The 14,557-nt window shown below is 32.3% G+C and overlaps 4 protein-coding genes across 11 annotated transcripts; 2 read left to right on the top strand and 2 right to left on the bottom strand.

Annotated features, from left to right (window-relative positions):
* The first annotated feature begins 279 nt into the window (after positions 1–279).
* On the top strand, positions 280–5,746 carry mus201 (rad2 superfamily protein mus201). Of its 5 annotated transcripts, XM_033326870.2 has the most exons (10): positions 297–618; positions 1,469–1,576; positions 1,687–1,862; positions 2,147–2,578; positions 2,653–2,869; positions 2,940–4,156; positions 4,250–4,348; positions 4,427–4,640; positions 4,716–4,952; positions 5,020–5,746. In XM_033326870.2, exons 2-10 carry the CDS (start codon positions 1,489–1,491, stop codon positions 5,661–5,663), a joined length of 3,324 nt encoding a protein of 1,107 aa, XP_033182761.2. In that variant the 5' UTR covers positions 297–618; positions 1,469–1,488; the 3' UTR covers positions 5,664–5,746. The 5 variants fall into 5 exon arrangements, with proteins under 5 accessions (XP_033207011.2, XP_033182761.2, XP_033207028.2 ...); XM_033351120.2 differs by having other exon boundaries at positions 280–618; positions 4,427–4,952; XM_033351137.2 differs by lacking the exon at positions 297–618 and adding an exon at positions 664–1,206 and having other exon boundaries at positions 4,427–4,952.
* Positions 4,373–10,228, bottom strand: LOC117153177 (glutathione hydrolase 1 proenzyme). 4 transcript variants are annotated; one of them, XR_013060040.1, is made up of 12 exons: positions 9,702–10,104; positions 8,745–8,898; positions 8,459–8,583; positions 8,231–8,370; positions 7,912–8,144; positions 7,671–7,831; positions 7,373–7,593; positions 6,901–7,096; positions 6,624–6,789; positions 6,402–6,548; positions 6,055–6,326; positions 4,373–4,901 (listed from the first exon to the last, which is right to left on the bottom strand). XR_013060040.1 is itself a non-coding variant. In XM_076624205.1 (12 exons), the coding sequence occupies exons 4-12, from the start codon at positions 8,533–8,535 to the stop codon at positions 6,138–6,140; spliced, it is 1,530 nt and encodes a 509-aa protein (XP_076480320.1). In that variant the 5' UTR covers positions 8,536–8,583; positions 8,745–8,800; positions 8,868–8,898; positions 10,140–10,196; the 3' UTR covers positions 4,954–6,137. The 4 variants fall into 4 exon arrangements, 3 of the variants coding, with proteins under 3 accessions (XP_076480320.1, XP_033182840.1, XP_076480319.1); XM_076624205.1 differs by lacking the exons at positions 4,373–4,901; positions 9,702–10,104 and adding an exon at positions 10,140–10,196 and having other exon boundaries at positions 4,954–6,326; positions 8,745–8,800; positions 8,868–8,898; XM_033326949.2 differs by lacking the exons at positions 4,373–4,901; positions 9,702–10,104 and adding an exon at positions 10,140–10,228 and having other exon boundaries at positions 4,954–6,326.
* Positions 10,229–12,054: 1,826 nt separating this feature from the next.
* Positions 12,055–13,600, top strand: Prosalpha4 (proteasome alpha4 subunit). The gene is made up of 6 exons (XM_033327131.2): positions 12,055–12,294; positions 12,553–12,679; positions 12,768–12,881; positions 12,960–13,093; positions 13,168–13,350; positions 13,425–13,600. The coding sequence occupies exons 1-6, from the start codon at positions 12,193–12,195 to the stop codon at positions 13,512–13,514; spliced, it is 750 nt and encodes a 249-aa protein (XP_033183022.1). The 5' UTR covers positions 12,055–12,192; the 3' UTR covers positions 13,515–13,600.
* Positions 13,587–14,488, bottom strand: EMC5 (ER membrane protein complex subunit 5). Its single transcript, XM_033327214.2, has 3 exons — positions 14,280–14,488; positions 14,116–14,168; positions 13,587–14,049 (listed from the first exon to the last, which is right to left on the bottom strand). The coding sequence occupies exons 1-3, from the start codon at positions 14,359–14,361 to the stop codon at positions 13,873–13,875; spliced, it is 312 nt and encodes a 103-aa protein (XP_033183105.1). The 5' UTR covers positions 14,362–14,488; the 3' UTR covers positions 13,587–13,872.
* Between the last annotated feature and the right edge of the window lie 69 nt (positions 14,489–14,557).

The following is a 14,557-nucleotide window of genomic DNA, read 5'->3' as shown; positions in this document are numbered from 1 at the left end:
AGTATTATATAATTTTTAAGTTGTGTAAGAAATATTGATAACGGTCACACACGTTAATACTTATAAAATCGGTATGAAAGCGTAAGAATTTTTAGGGGTTTGAATAGTTACGTTACTGAGCTGCTGATTCTATTGTTTTACTGTTGTACAATGGCCTGGTCGACCCAAGCGCCTCCAGTTTCCCCTCTTGTTCCCCACCTGACGTGAGCTGCTCCCCTCTACTCCATAGATACCGTGGAATTGCTGCCGCAAAAGGATGTTGGGGTTACCCTGGGGGGCGTGGGAAAAACCTGCTGTGGGAAAGAGTGGGTGGCCTCTACCTCACTTCACTTCTCTCATGATGACGATACGATATATACATCATGTCTGCAAGTGTGTATATACCCATGGACTAGACGAGTTACACACTACTGTATTTCACATATTACGTTACGAGTACTTGTATTCGAATCACACGAACGGCCAATAGCCTGGTACTGCGTAATATAGGACGAGTGCGCGTGGATAGACAAATTAACGTTCTATATAAGCTCACCTTTTATTCCATCGAAAGTCGAGTTCTTGGACGGCTAAAAAATTTACATGAATTTTAGACCGGCGAACGTTATCGATGAAAACGTATGTTACACAAGATTAGTTTTTGCGTATTACAAATATGACACTTATTTTCTGTGTATACATAAACATTTTTCGAAAATTTTGCCATTTCCTTCAATGAAAAACTTTATTTTGTTATTAAACTCACATATTTCAAAACTATAATATGTTTATATTAATACAATATCTTCTATTTTATGCATCAAACTTGTATGAGCAAATTTCATAATTTTAATATATGAACAAATAATTCGGCAAGATTACATCTCTTATCTTTAAAGCGTGAATGTAAGGAGTTGGTAAATACATAATAATACGATGAAAATAAAATACCATTAATGCTATTCAGAAAATCTGGTGAATTACCAATTTTCTCACGATAATAATATGATTAAAATATACAATTCTGACAATCTCTGCTTATTTTTTTTAAACATATTACACCATACGATCTAAATGTGCGTCTAATGTGTAAGTATATATAAGCACATTGTTTTTGTAATCAGCTGACACCAGTGCGATGTCTGTAAGAATAAGTTTTGCGCGTCAAGATACTAATATCATATTAAAAATATATGATTTAATGTTTTAACATTAATATAAATACACGTATGTACGTGTGTATGTAAAATATACGCACGCAAATTTATTTTTTACAAATAATAAATATTTTCATGTTATTTTTTATCCTCCTATATTTTCATAACGTATTTAGAGTTTAGGTTATAAATTGTTAAAAATATATTTGGTCCTTATGCTCTTATTATATCTTTCGATATACATACAATTTTGCATGGTAAATTATAAAATATACTATGATGCATTGTAGTAAAAGGTGTCTATTAAAGTCATTAAATGTATTACTTTTTAGAGACTTGTTAAGTTGTAATAATGGGTGTTTATGGTCTTTGGCGTTTACTTGATGCAACAGGAAAACAAGTATCCCTGGAAACATTAGAAGGAAAGATCTTAGCTATTGGTACATCCTAAAAATTTGTATTTTTACATTTATTACGTTAATAATTGCACATAAATTTATTTGCAAATCAATTATCTTCATATAAACAATAAAATTTTGTGATTTTTTAGATATATCAATCTGGATACATCAAGTGCTACAAGGGTATCAGGACCGCTTTGGTAATCCTAAACCTAATGCTCATCTTATTGGCTTATTTCATAGAATATGCAAACTATTGTATTATAAAATTAAACCAGTTTTCGTTTTTGATGGAGGTGTGCCAATGCTTAAGAAGAACACAATTGTAAATATATTTTTTATTACACTTTCATTTTTTAAAGTATAAACTTTAAGAATGTGTACTTTATAACTAAAATATCAACTATAGATCTTTATATAATATAATTTAGCTGGTTTCGTTTAACTTTCTAATTGTCTAAACTATTATACGTCCTAATATTAGGTACGTTGCATGCATGTTTAATGAAACTGTACTTTTATCTTGATTATAATATTGTCTGTACATAATTAGTTTGCTGTGGGAACCAGGTAGTGAGAAAAGAGGTTCTTATTCTTTTGTGTTCACAGGCTTTGCGCAGGAAACAGAAATCTATGGCCAAGAATAAAGCCCAACAGATGAGGACAGAATTAATAAATAATTTGATAAAGCACTCTACAATAAAGGCGGTTCTTAATACAGAGAAACAAGTTACTACGAATGGCTCTTCTGAAGTAGTTATAAATTTGCAAAATAAGCAAACTGTGAATGATATGTACAAATTGCCAAATATGCCAAGCACTAGTAAAGCAGAATCAAGTCATAGTGATGATTGTAATTCTGATTCATCTGATGAACCAAGTCCAAAAAAGCAAACAAAATGGAGTGGCAATATTCATAGCGTAGATGTAACTAGCGCCGAATTTAAAACTTTACCAGCTGATGTGCGTTATGAAATTCTAACAGATCTCAAAGAAACAAGAAAACAAAGTTCATGGGGCCGTTTGCATGAAATGCCTGAAGTACATGCTCATTTTGAGGATTATATGTATAAATATTTAATTTTGTCGTTTATCTGAAACATGTTTTTATTTAGGAATCAAATGAATTTTCTGGTTTCCAAATGAAACGTTTATTAAAACGTCGATTAGTACAACAAAGTTTAGAATCTGCAGAGAAAGAAATGGGTGGAAAAACGCTTACGTTGGACGAGCTAGATAAATTATTAAAAGAACAAGGAATACCGACGAACGTTCAAAATTATACTTATCGTATCGCTGCGGACAATACAACTAGATTAATATATATTAGTGGTACGTAATAGCTTTCTACTATACAAGCCGAAACTGATCATTTCTTAATTCTTTATGCTTTATATTGTAGATAAAAATGCGTATCTAAAAGACAACGATGATGTTAATTCAGATAGCGAGAGCATACAGCACGAAAATAGAATGGATGAAGCCACTGCTGGACCCAGTAAAGATACAAAAATCTGTGATGACATAAATGAATATGAACTTGATGATGATTGTGACAGTGACACTGCTATAACAGATATGAATAATTTTAAATTTAGGTGGGAAACAGATAGCGATATAGAATCGGAAGTAGAATCCAATGAGTCGCGAGTATTACCAAAAGAATATTTCAAACAAAACATTACGAATCCTGCATTAACGTATATGTTAGAATATAGTGGATTAACGGAAAAACAGATCCTTACCCTTCTTGAGCAAAATAACAGAGAAACTCACAGAGATGTCGAAAATATGTCAAGAATATCACAACAAATCGATTCATTTAAAACAATACAGCCTTGTGAAAGTAAAAATAATTCATTAAATACGAAGCATTCTTCAATATCTGAGGACGGCAAAGAAGATACGAAACATAATTACACAAATACTATAAAATCAATCGATGTATCGAAGCCGGAATTAGCTGAATCAAATACTGAGACAAACATTAATATCTCTCCTACTAGAATGGCAAACATTTCAGATAAAGCGCAAGTTGAATCAAAAAATGTAGTAACAGTTAATTCAATAGACTCAATGTCAGACTCGGACGATTTCATAGAAATAGAAGATATACCGATACCAGATATAGGTACTACTACTAATAAATATATTCCACAAGATATCCAAATAACATTTAGATCTGATGAAAAAGTAGTGGATGATATGTTTGCCGACGTATTTGAAACACACAATAGCGAGATCAATACAGATATACATCCTACACAATCGGCGGAAATATTTCATTATGATCAAGAAATATCAAGAAACGAACGCACTCTCAAAGAAACAGTAGATTCAAAAAAAGATCAAATTAAAGATAAACAGCTGCTTAATTTAAAAGAAATTGATAATCTTAATGCGCAGACCACTATCGATATCGACCCGAATACTTTAAACACAAATGTACCATTAGAAGAAAATCAAATGAAAGGTAGCATCGAAAATTTAACCAATTCTATAAAGGATAATGTAGAAGCTGCAAATATCAAAGACAATACAAATGTTAACATGCTGACTGACTATACAAAAAGAATAAGCCCTATACCTATGAACGAAGAGGAATTGTTATCGTTACAAGTACGTACATACATCAGATTAGATATACACATACGGGTAATGGATACACGGAAATAGTTTAGGAATATCTAGTATATTTTAGTATAATTGCAGACACAATTAGAGGACAAACAAACAGAACTAATGGCAAATATTGGTAAATTAGAAAGACAAGGTATCGATATTTCTGACCAAATACGAATCGAAGCACAGGTATCACGATGTAAATTTGATAAATTCTTAGCACTGTTATTTATTTAACATAACATCAATGAAATTATTTATTTGTAGGAACTATTACGATTATTCGGAATACCATATATTATAGCACCTATGGAAGCAGAGGCGCAATGCGCATACTTGGAACAAATTCATCTCATCGATGGTACGATTACAGATGATTCAGATATTTGGTTATTTGGTGGACAATGCGTTTACAAAAATTTTTTTGATAATAATAAAAAGGTTCTTGAATTTCGATCCTGTGATATACAACACTATTTCAGTAAGCCTATTGTACTTTCAATACAAAAAGAAACGCATCCGTGTACAAATTATAAAATATTTATCTCCTTCTTAGAATTAACGCGAAACGAAATGATACGGCTTGCTCTCTTGGTTGGTAGCGATTATACAACAGGTTTAACTGGTATTGGACCTGTTACTGCGTTAGAAATATTAGCAGCATTCCCTTCAGAAGGCGACGATTTATTGCAAGGTTTAACAAACTTTTCTTCTTGGATCGAAAATGGTAAAACCGCTGGTCCTGGAAAAACGAATTTGCGAACCAAATTACAGAATTTACAAATTCAAAAAGGTACAAGTATATGATATCCTTTATTGTTATACACAGTTCATATGATACATTGTTGTTTTACGTACAGGTTTCCCGAGTCAAGCTGTTGTACAAGCGTATCTTTCGCCTAAAGTGGATGAATCAAAAGAGACTTTCACGTGGGGTAAACCTAATATTATACTTCTAGCCGATTACGTAAAACAAAAATTTGGTTGGGATAAAAATAAGTATAATAAAATTATCGAACCGGTATTGAAAAGATTACAAGAAAAACAAAGTCAACAGAAAATAAATGCGTATTTTAAATTACAAACTATTCCGAAATCAATTGAAATGAATTTAAGTAAACGAGTTCAGAAGGCAGTGCAAAAATTAAGCAATGAAACTAAGGAAGATTCCATAAGTGTAGAAAGCACGCAACAATCAATAAAGAAAAAGAGATCTTTGGTTGAAAATCGAAAAAAAAGAGGAGAGTTGAAAAATGAACGAGCTTTAGTTGATAATACTAAACCTAAAGTTTTTACCGTTTCTGCTTGTAACGAGAAAAATGTTGATGAATACATACCACAAAGAGAAAGTGATAAAGCAAATGCCTTAAAAAAAAAATTACACGCGATCGAAGTAATTCGAAAGTCGAAACAAGGATTATACAAGACGAAAAAGATAAGACGTTGTGTAAGAAAAGTAAAGGAAAAAGCTGAACTCTCAGAAAGTGATAGTGGTAGTTCGTAGTATTATTTAATGTAAATTAATGTAACTAATGTAAATTAATGAACGATACATGTACATTTTTTAAAATAAATTATTATTTTATATGGGGCCTGTTACGTTCTTTAAAAATATGTAAAAATTAGCGTCATTAAATGTACGCCTGTGATTTTCAAGTATCTAATAAAATTTATGTTATTTTTTATATAACATATATCTGATGCTTATATCTGTTGAGAATCTTAAAAAGGTCAATTAAACATTTATTTCGTCACAAATATTAAACATTTTTGCGTTATATGTAGTTTACCGATACTTTTTGAGATACTATATGACAGAAAAGGAGAGCTTGGTAAAGATATTTCTGTATAATCATACTGAAACATTTTTCTGTTATTCGTTATCTCTAACTTACTGTAAGCGCGTAGGCACATGTGTGTGTATGTGTGTGTGTGCTCGCATTTATTCATCAATGAATATTCTACCACAAATAATCATTTAAAAGCCAGCAGTTCTTCCTTCCCTGCGAAAGTCTGAGCTAGCAATTATTTCTCCGTTTTGTTTGGATATAGCTGTAATTGCACTTCCAATTCCTGAGTAAGTTGAAACATTGTGTCCAATGCTAGATAAATAATTTAACACGTCCGGAGAAAATCCTTTTTCATTTTGAACAACCATTGGTAAGAGCTGGAGTTTCATAAAAAGCGTTATTGATAGTTGGAAATGCGCAATATCGAATGACGAATTGACGTTGAACTTTACCTGATGATGAATTCTAAGCGTATCAACAGCTTGTTTTACGTTATATCCTGACCAAAGATTTAATACCATTGCTATTGCAACTGCAGAGGTGATTTTAGTTCCGCCTGCAGCACCAATTACTAGACGAACTTCTCCACTATTGTCTACCTTTACGAACAAGAAAGAGAAACAATAAGATGGGAATACTCGATATTTATCTCTTAATTCATAAAATACACATACAACGATGGTTGGACTCATAGAGCTCATAGGTCTTTTTCCAGGCCTAATGAAATTCGCTGGCGAAGGTGGTACGTCGAAACCATTAGTTATATTTGGAGAACTAAAATCGTCCATTTCATCGTTAAAAATTATCCCTGTCGATCTTGAACGTCTCATCGCGCCAAAGCTATCGAATTGATATAGAGAATTAAAAGATACGTCTTTTATCCTATTCATAGGCGTAGGTGTGCTTTTGAAAATTGCATTTAAAAGTAGAGAGCTTACAAAATCAACATACACTTGATTTATCGTGGATGTGACTGATACAGCCGATCCGTCTGGAGCTAAGACAGAAACGTGAGATGTCCCTGAATCCTCTGGTGTGCTCATAACAGCACCATAATATTTCGGATCATTGTTTGTTTTATTAATTGTAATTTTATTTCGAATACTGTTGGCATAGTCGATGGATGTCAGATTATCAAGCACGGAAGCTGAAAGGATTATTGCTTATGTAAAATAAAGAAGAAACATAGGAATGTTCTCGGATGTTAATGATAAGATTTTAAACTTTTCAACGAAAATATCTCATTTCAAATATCGTATGTTTATTAATTCCGAGACATTTGATTCCAAATTTACGCTTATCGCATCTTCTTATCTAAAACGATTTAAAATAAAGTTCTGATGGTATATCATAAAATACAATTGCTCTTCATTACGTATGATTATTGCGGCTGATAATTAGATAATGTAAACTGCCAACTCACTGATATCGACGAATTCAGGATCAGCCAATTCGCTTCTCTTCGCGTAAGCCCATTTAAACGTTTCGACTATAATTTGCCACATAATTTTGTTGTCGTGGTGAGGAACCATGCCGTGAAGAACATTCATAATAAAAGCTAGAATCGCACCTGAACCCGGTGGTGGTGCGGTATACATCGTTAAATTCCCGATCGTTGATTTTATCGGTTTCATCCATTTTACTCTATAATAAGCATATCATTCACAAATTCATTGCCAATTTTCCCCCACTAAGCATGTACATTGAGGGTCCAAACAAACCTGTACTTTTGCAGATCTTCCTTTTTAATGATACCGTTGAAAGTTTTGATTTCTTCGACTAAGCTATCAGCTATAGTTCCGTTATAAAATATATGGGGTCCATGACTTGCGATCAACTTTAACGTCTCTGCCAAACGCGGCCTCTTTATTCTATCATTTACCTAAAAGAAGCGAAATTTTATGACGACCAATGTTTTAATCGGAGACTATGAAAGAAAAACAAGCGTGACAAATGTGACACCTTCCATGTTGAATTGGTAATAGGATTTATGAGGATTTCCGCCAAAGACTTTTCTGCTCTTATTAACGGCTCTTTACTCGTCAAATACGAGGCCAGGTATTTAGTTACGAGAGATCCAGTGGCGCACAAAGAAATAGTAGGCTCAAATAAATCGGGCCATGGCAGTTTTCCGTATTTTTGATGAGCTTCCCAATATCCGAGTAGTTCGCCCGGCACAGCTATTGCTAATCCACCTTTTTCGTTTACACGATCAGATTAATATATCTACACTATGTTTGCAAGTAACAACGATATGTAATAAAAAGATCAGACAGCTTACCGAACAGCGCTAAATCAGGGTTGCTTTGAAACATATCCTCGTGCGCGTCAGATGGAGCAGTTTCCCGCGCATCCAGATAATTGGCAGTTTTGGTAGTAGAGTCCCAAATGGTCATTAAAAATCCACCGCCCAGCCCCATGCTTCGATTCATCGAAGAATGCAACGTTATAAGACGGGAGTTCGAAAACTAAAGATCATGCGTACATGTATAATCCAAGTTTAATTTACCTATGTAATGATGCAACGCCCTCGCACAACAGGGATGCTATAGCCGCATCGACAGCCGAACCACCTCTCATTAACATACCGGCACCTATCTGAGCGCATTCTTGTCCGTTCGTAGATACCGCGCCCTTGCAAACAGAAAACATGAGTTCAGATCAACGTAAGAGTCGCTTCGATCGCGATCGTAAATGTAATAATTGACGTTCCTTTCTCCGAACGAAAGTATGTAAATCGAGCGACACTTTAGTAAGTAAGCAAATGAAAAAGTTTATCTTACATCATACTTTACCTTTGTATATATTCCGAAATACGAAGTACCGCCTGTGTATTCTGAATTCTTATTTTCTGTACCAGTAACGAGTAAAACGATTATTATCGTTAGTATTACAGTTAGAACTACAGCGATGCTCACCCCAAGTATTACAGCCCTCTTTCTGCTTAGTCTGCACGAAAAGGAATTGTTTTCTTAATCTTCCAAAATAATTCGGAAAGAAAATATTTCGATGATAACAACATTTTTATTGGTTCTAATAAATTCGCCTTTATCTTCGAATCTGAATAGAAACAGATTGCGTTTGTCTCTTATTTTAAATACGCGGAAGAAGGATGCACGATTACTTCGAGTGTTGATATCGACCGTTTCGATCGAATCAGCAAAATGAAATTCGTCTTATGTAGAAATATCTTTACGTACTTAAAAATGTTATCGAGTGATTATATGCATGTATATATACCCTTTTATAATAACGAACTTCGTAAAGATAATTAAAACATCTGTGATTGCCTCCTTTTTACGTTGAATATCAACAAATGATATCAATTATTTCGCGTTATCTGTTCGGTAATAACAGAAGTAAAGGAAATACAATATGAAATCCGATTAATCAAAAATTTTATTTTATTTTTCCATATTATCGAGTGTAAAAATAAAAAGACACTATATTATTAAATAATTATAAAATATAATTATTTATAATTATTAAATATAAAGACACTATATATATTATATTATTGATACATACATACATGTATGTAATACGATTGCATCTATATATATATATATATATATACATAATATGTGTATTATATGTATAGTATATTGTAACTTGTTTCCTTCAACTACTTTAACGATGACAGAACAAAGTTTGAAAATGTAAAATTATTTAAAAAATTAACGAAATATAATACGGCCGCATCGTATCTGATAGTACTTCGATAAGAAATGTAAATATTATCTAAAACTCACATATTTCGCGTAATTGCTTCATTTTTATGATCCATTGCATAAAACTTGCGTACAGTAATACATACTAATTCTCACGTACACCATGTAATGTGCAAAGAACATCACTATATAATCATTTAAGATAAACATTCGAAATGAATAACACTTGAGAATGATTTTTTTAATTTGTCAAAGCTCTAAAAAATTAAATTCAGTCAGTTGCCTTTATTAAATTAAATCCTGTCAGTTTTCACCGAAGCAACTCCTCCGTGTTAAAAACGATCTAAGGACTACACACATAGGTGCACGAGTAACTTCCATCGAGGACAAATGTTAAAACTCTGACACCGATTTCGCACAATAGTTAACGGACATTTGCGTAAAAAAGATTTTACCAAAAAGAAATCGTTAGACAGGGATAATAAATGAAGTGTCAAAAATAATAAATATTTTACCAACCCGATCATATTACGTGAACAAACACAGCATAAGAGAGCTCTCAACCTTGACTGAACGTTTCACCAAGCCGATCGTCGCCTTTTGTACTAGCATGATACAGATTCTATTTATTCATCCCCACTACTACCAATACATTCGCAAAGTAGTATCCTACTATTTTATTTAAAAATCTATCTTAAAAATTTATTTTGTTTAAGAAGCCTCCAAAGTTGTTAATATCTTTTTTAATATACAGTACGCCAAACGACAAAACGTTTCATTAATTAATATTATAATCTTTCTTTAATACCTGTTGCATTACCTTTGGAACGCTGGTGTTATTTTTAAAAAATTTGGTTCATTTATTGTATCTTTCTCGATACCGCGTACATACCTTTTTCATTTGTTCTCCAACATATGATGGTTTTCTAAGAACGCAACTCATTACAGCAGTAGATACATGCATACTGCTCTTCTCATTTGATAAGTTTTTAAAAATCTAGAAACGATAACTTGGCGGTTTTTACAAGGACGCGACATGATATTATTTATCGTAAGTTTTTCTTAATAAAAAGACAGGGTCGTAATTCTACGTGTTAAGCGAGCGACAGTTATGTATTGATTGCAATATTTTTTTTTTTTTTTCTTGAAAGCAAATGTAAGTTATTTCTTACATTTTTGGAAAAACAAGCAATAACAAACAATGTGTTATGCAAATGTGTTATGTCACTATCGATATATGTATGTAAAAACTGGTAGAAAATGATCATGGACATAGCAATAACGGAATGAAGCGTAAACCACTACTTTAGACTTTAGGCGAGGAGAGTGAAGTTATTTGCAGTGGGGAGCGGGAAACACGATCACGTGGTACTTTGGTGCCGCATTGCTGATTGGTTTTAGCTGAATGCGCGAAATTTCAAAATGAGACTTTTAGTTTACAATTATACATATAAGATAGAACATTCTCCGTAGAACAGAGATACAAAGTGTTTTTTTTATATATCAGTGTACTGACATGTTAATGGTGTTCTATAAATGCATATCATCGAGACGTAAGAATTTTATAAATATTAAATATCTTTATTGTTTTTGTTTGGTATCTAATTTTGCAACTACCATGAGCATAGACAACTATACAATAAATTCAATAAATTATTATTTAATGAGATTATATAGAAATAGAGATAACTAGAAGATTATCTTTCATTTTTCTGCACATAACAAAGCATTGTGATTCATATTCAACATGATTCAGCGAATTTTTCAACACCATATAACTTATCACCGAGCGATTAAATGTTAATCTAATTACCTAAATATCGAAACTTCGATAAATTGTGCAATTATATAAATTAAATCGTCAATATCAATAGCATAAGGAGATTAAGATACATCGTCAATAATTTTTAAATAGAATTCTTTTTTATTGATTTTATCATCAATTACATTTATTGACGCAACGCTTGATACTCATTGATGCGTCGCTTACATTGATGTGTCGTATATTCGTTGAGGTATTAATGGCTTGTTTTGCGATATAATCTAAATATCACTGTCAAGCGTGCTTTGCTTAGACATATGACTTTCTAACTTCGAAAATAATTCACCCCCAATAAAATTGCTTAGAAGTTCATTAGTTAGGCCGGTAACTGGAAATTTCTTACCCATATATGTACTGCTACTTTTGCATAACGTATTTCTAATAGTTCTTTCACATATATGTCAAACTGTTATGACATTATTAGATGAATATGTCAATTCACCTAACTCACTTTTACTCGATAAGAATAAGATTGCGCTTGCGTGATCATAACCAATCGCCAATACGGCAGCAAAGTACCACGTGACCGTTGTTCCCTTTTCCCCGAAAATGACTTCAACCCCGCATCCTCCCTATTTCAATCCGTTATTCCTATTGTCGAGAGAAATACGTTCCGCTGTATTACCCTCTATCGGTAAGAAATGGAATCAAGCCTCTGAATGAGTAGCGAATGTAGCGATCAGTTCGAAAAACGGCGAAGTCATTTCGTGGACGAAGTAAGTGAAGTGCATTTTTGTAAAGTTTGAAATAATGACAGCAAGGTACGATAGAGCTATCACGGTATTTTCACCAGATGGGCATTTGCTACAAGTGGAATATGCACAAGAAGCCGTGAGAAAAGGTTCTTCTGCGGTACGGTGATATATTTTGTCTAACCTCTTTTATGTTTGCGGTTAAATTGTTCAACTTTCTATATATCTTTTGCATTAAGTATATCTTTCTCTCTATATGAAATTTTGCGTAATAATATTTAAGTACGTTTAAATATGTATAGTTAATAAATTGAATTTAAAGTAAATTGAAATACTTTTCATATGTATGATGTATGTCTTTATGCTTTGTAATGTATATCTATGTAAAAGGAAAATATTTTTAATTGATTTATATCAGGTTGGCGTTCGTGGTAACGACGTAGTCGTTTTAGGTGTTGAAAAGAAGTCCATTGCAAAACTTCAAGAAGAACGGACAGTTCGTAAGATATGTCTCTTAGATGAACATGTTGTAATGGCATTTGCAGGTTCGTTTATAGATAGATCTTTTAAATATTTGTAGTATGATCTACAGACATACTATATTTTAATGTATATCTTGTTTTATGTTCTAAGGCTTGACAGCAGATGCAAGAGTACTAATTAATCGAGCACAAGTTGAGTGTCAGAGTCACAGATTAACTGTAGAAGATCCAGTTACATTGGAATATATAACTAGGTACATTGCAGGTAAATAAACATATTTTACTTGTTACATTTCAATTATGTCTATGCTTATAAGACGAATAACTTGATCATTGCTCTTAGGTTTGAAACAGAAATATACACAAAGTAATGGTAGAAGACCATTTGGAATATCATGTCTGTTAGCTGGTTTTGATTATGATGGTGTTCCACACCTGTATCAAACAGAACCCTCAGGCATTTATTATGAGTGGAAGGTATGTCATCTGCATAAAGACTATTCTTGTTAATTGCAAAAGAAAAAAGAAAAAATATTAATTTCTTTTTAAAGGCAAACGCAACAGGTCGAAATGCTAAAACAGTTCATGAATTTTTACAAAAATATTATACACCAGAAGAAGTAGCGACAGAAAAAGGAACGATAAAATTGGCTATTAGAGCTTTACTAGAAGTTGTACAATCAGGAAGAAAAAATTTAGAAATCGCCGTAATGCGACGCGGTCAACCTCTACAGGTATATAAAGTTTACGACTCTTATTTTCTATCTTTTCCTTGAACGATTCATTTCACATATTTTTTATGCTGTAGATGCTAGATTTAGATACCATTGGAGAATATGTTACTGAAATTGAGAGAGAAAAAGAAGCAGAAGCTGAAAAGAAGAAGCAAAAGAAGTGATATCTTTACATGAAATTACATTTATTCTTCGTTCATTGGTATTTTGCATAAAATAAATATAAAATACATGAATAAGAAAACAGAAAGTTTTAATATTTATTTCATTTGTATTCTATTGTTACATCTATTAGAAACAATATGTACATTCACACATTTTAATATGTGATTCAAAATTCATACTATATTACCACAAATATCTTTTTGTATTTGTTATACATGTAATAAAATTATGATCAAATAATAAATAATTACTTAAATTACACAATTCCGTACATTACAATATACTACTTATTGAATGACGATATTATTGTGCCTCCCCCAAAAATAAATAATAAAAACATAAGATTCACTGTATGTGTTAAGAAGATAAAGATCTTCCACGATGACTGAATATTTGAAATGATGGAAGATTTCTTAATGTTTCCCACGATTTGTTTTCTAAATCAACCACTGCTCGAATTTCCTTAAAATCACCGGCAATATACATTACTCCATACATAACCATAAATAAACTGATAATGCCTTGTATTAAAATCTGTAATAAAAACGTATCACCATACTTTTTATATGCCAGGATTTGTAAATCTAATTTTATACATACATCAATTGGTAAGGTAATGAATTCCTGTTCAGTTATCCGTAAATACGAACGATCTGTGAATTGCATTGCACAAAGACAATTTAAGATACAAACAACTTAACCTAAGACATATTAAGGAAAGGTAATTCGATCAAAAAATTCTTAATTATAACTGCAGTACGTACGTTGGGCAGCTGAATATGCTGTATGTAATATTGACAATAGTCCCATCAACGTTATAAATTTGTGTAAAGCGGTTGCAGGCATTTTAGTATTATAAATTATAACGAATTATTAATTTCTATCGATAACTTAATACCAACAACAGTAATCCTCATACTCATGTCGTCTCAACTGTACCAAACAAGGCTTGTTTTCACCAGTTTTCACACATACACGAAAGAGAATAATACGAGTTATCTATATCTGTAAGTAGTCCTTTTTTATATTATACGGCATTTCT

Source organism: Bombus vancouverensis, chromosome 14 (assembly GCF_051014615.1).
Source record: "Bombus vancouverensis nearcticus chromosome 14, iyBomVanc1_principal, whole genome shotgun sequence".
Lineage (NCBI taxonomy): Eukaryota > Metazoa > Arthropoda > Insecta > Hymenoptera > Apidae > Bombus > Bombus vancouverensis.
Note: the sequence above shows the minus strand (reverse complement) of the source record. Positions and strands in the feature narration are given on the sequence as shown.

Bases quoted from the DNA above. Each gene is read 5' to 3' on its own strand.
- mus201 (XM_033351120.2), top strand. From the start codon at position 1,489: ATGGGTGTTTATGGTCTTTGGCGTTTACTTGATGCAACAGGAAAACAA. The intron at 1,577-1,686 runs GTACATCCTAAA...GTGATTTTTTAG, and splicing joins AGGAAAGATCTTAGCTATTG to ATATATCAATCTGGATACAT. The intron at 4,157-4,249 runs GTACGTACATAC...GTATAATTGCAG, and splicing joins AGGAATTGTTATCGTTACAA to ACACAATTAGAGGACAAACA.
- LOC117153177 (XM_076624204.1), bottom strand. From the start codon at position 9,736: ATGGATCATAAAAATGAAGCAATTACGCGAAATAT. The intron at 7,832-7,911 runs GTGTCACATTTG...CGCTTCTTTTAG, and splicing joins TTACCAATTCAACATGGAAG to GTAAATGATAGAATAAAGAG. The intron at 7,097-7,372 runs GTGAGTTGGCAG...TAATCCTTTCAG, and splicing joins TCCTGAATTCGTCGATATCA to CTTCCGTGCTTGATAATCTG.
- Prosalpha4 (XM_033327131.2), top strand. From the start codon at position 12,193: ATGACAGCAAGGTACGATAGAGCTATCACGGTATTTTCACCAGATGGG. The intron at 12,295-12,552 runs GTACGGTGATAT...GATTTATATCAG, and splicing joins TGAGAAAAGGTTCTTCTGCG to GTTGGCGTTCGTGGTAACGA. The intron at 13,094-13,167 runs GTATGTCATCTG...TTCTTTTTAAAG, and splicing joins GCATTTATTATGAGTGGAAG to GCAAACGCAACAGGTCGAAA.
- EMC5 (XM_033327214.2), bottom strand. From the start codon at position 14,361: ATGCCTGCAACCGCTTTACACAAATTTATAACGTTGATGGGACTATTG. The intron at 14,169-14,279 runs GTACGTACTGCA...TGCAATTCACAG, and splicing joins AGCATATTCAGCTGCCCAAC to ATCGTTCGTATTTACGGATA. The intron at 14,050-14,115 runs GTATGTATAAAA...TTTTTATTACAG, and splicing joins TCATTACCTTACCAATTGAT to ATTTTAATACAAGGCATTAT.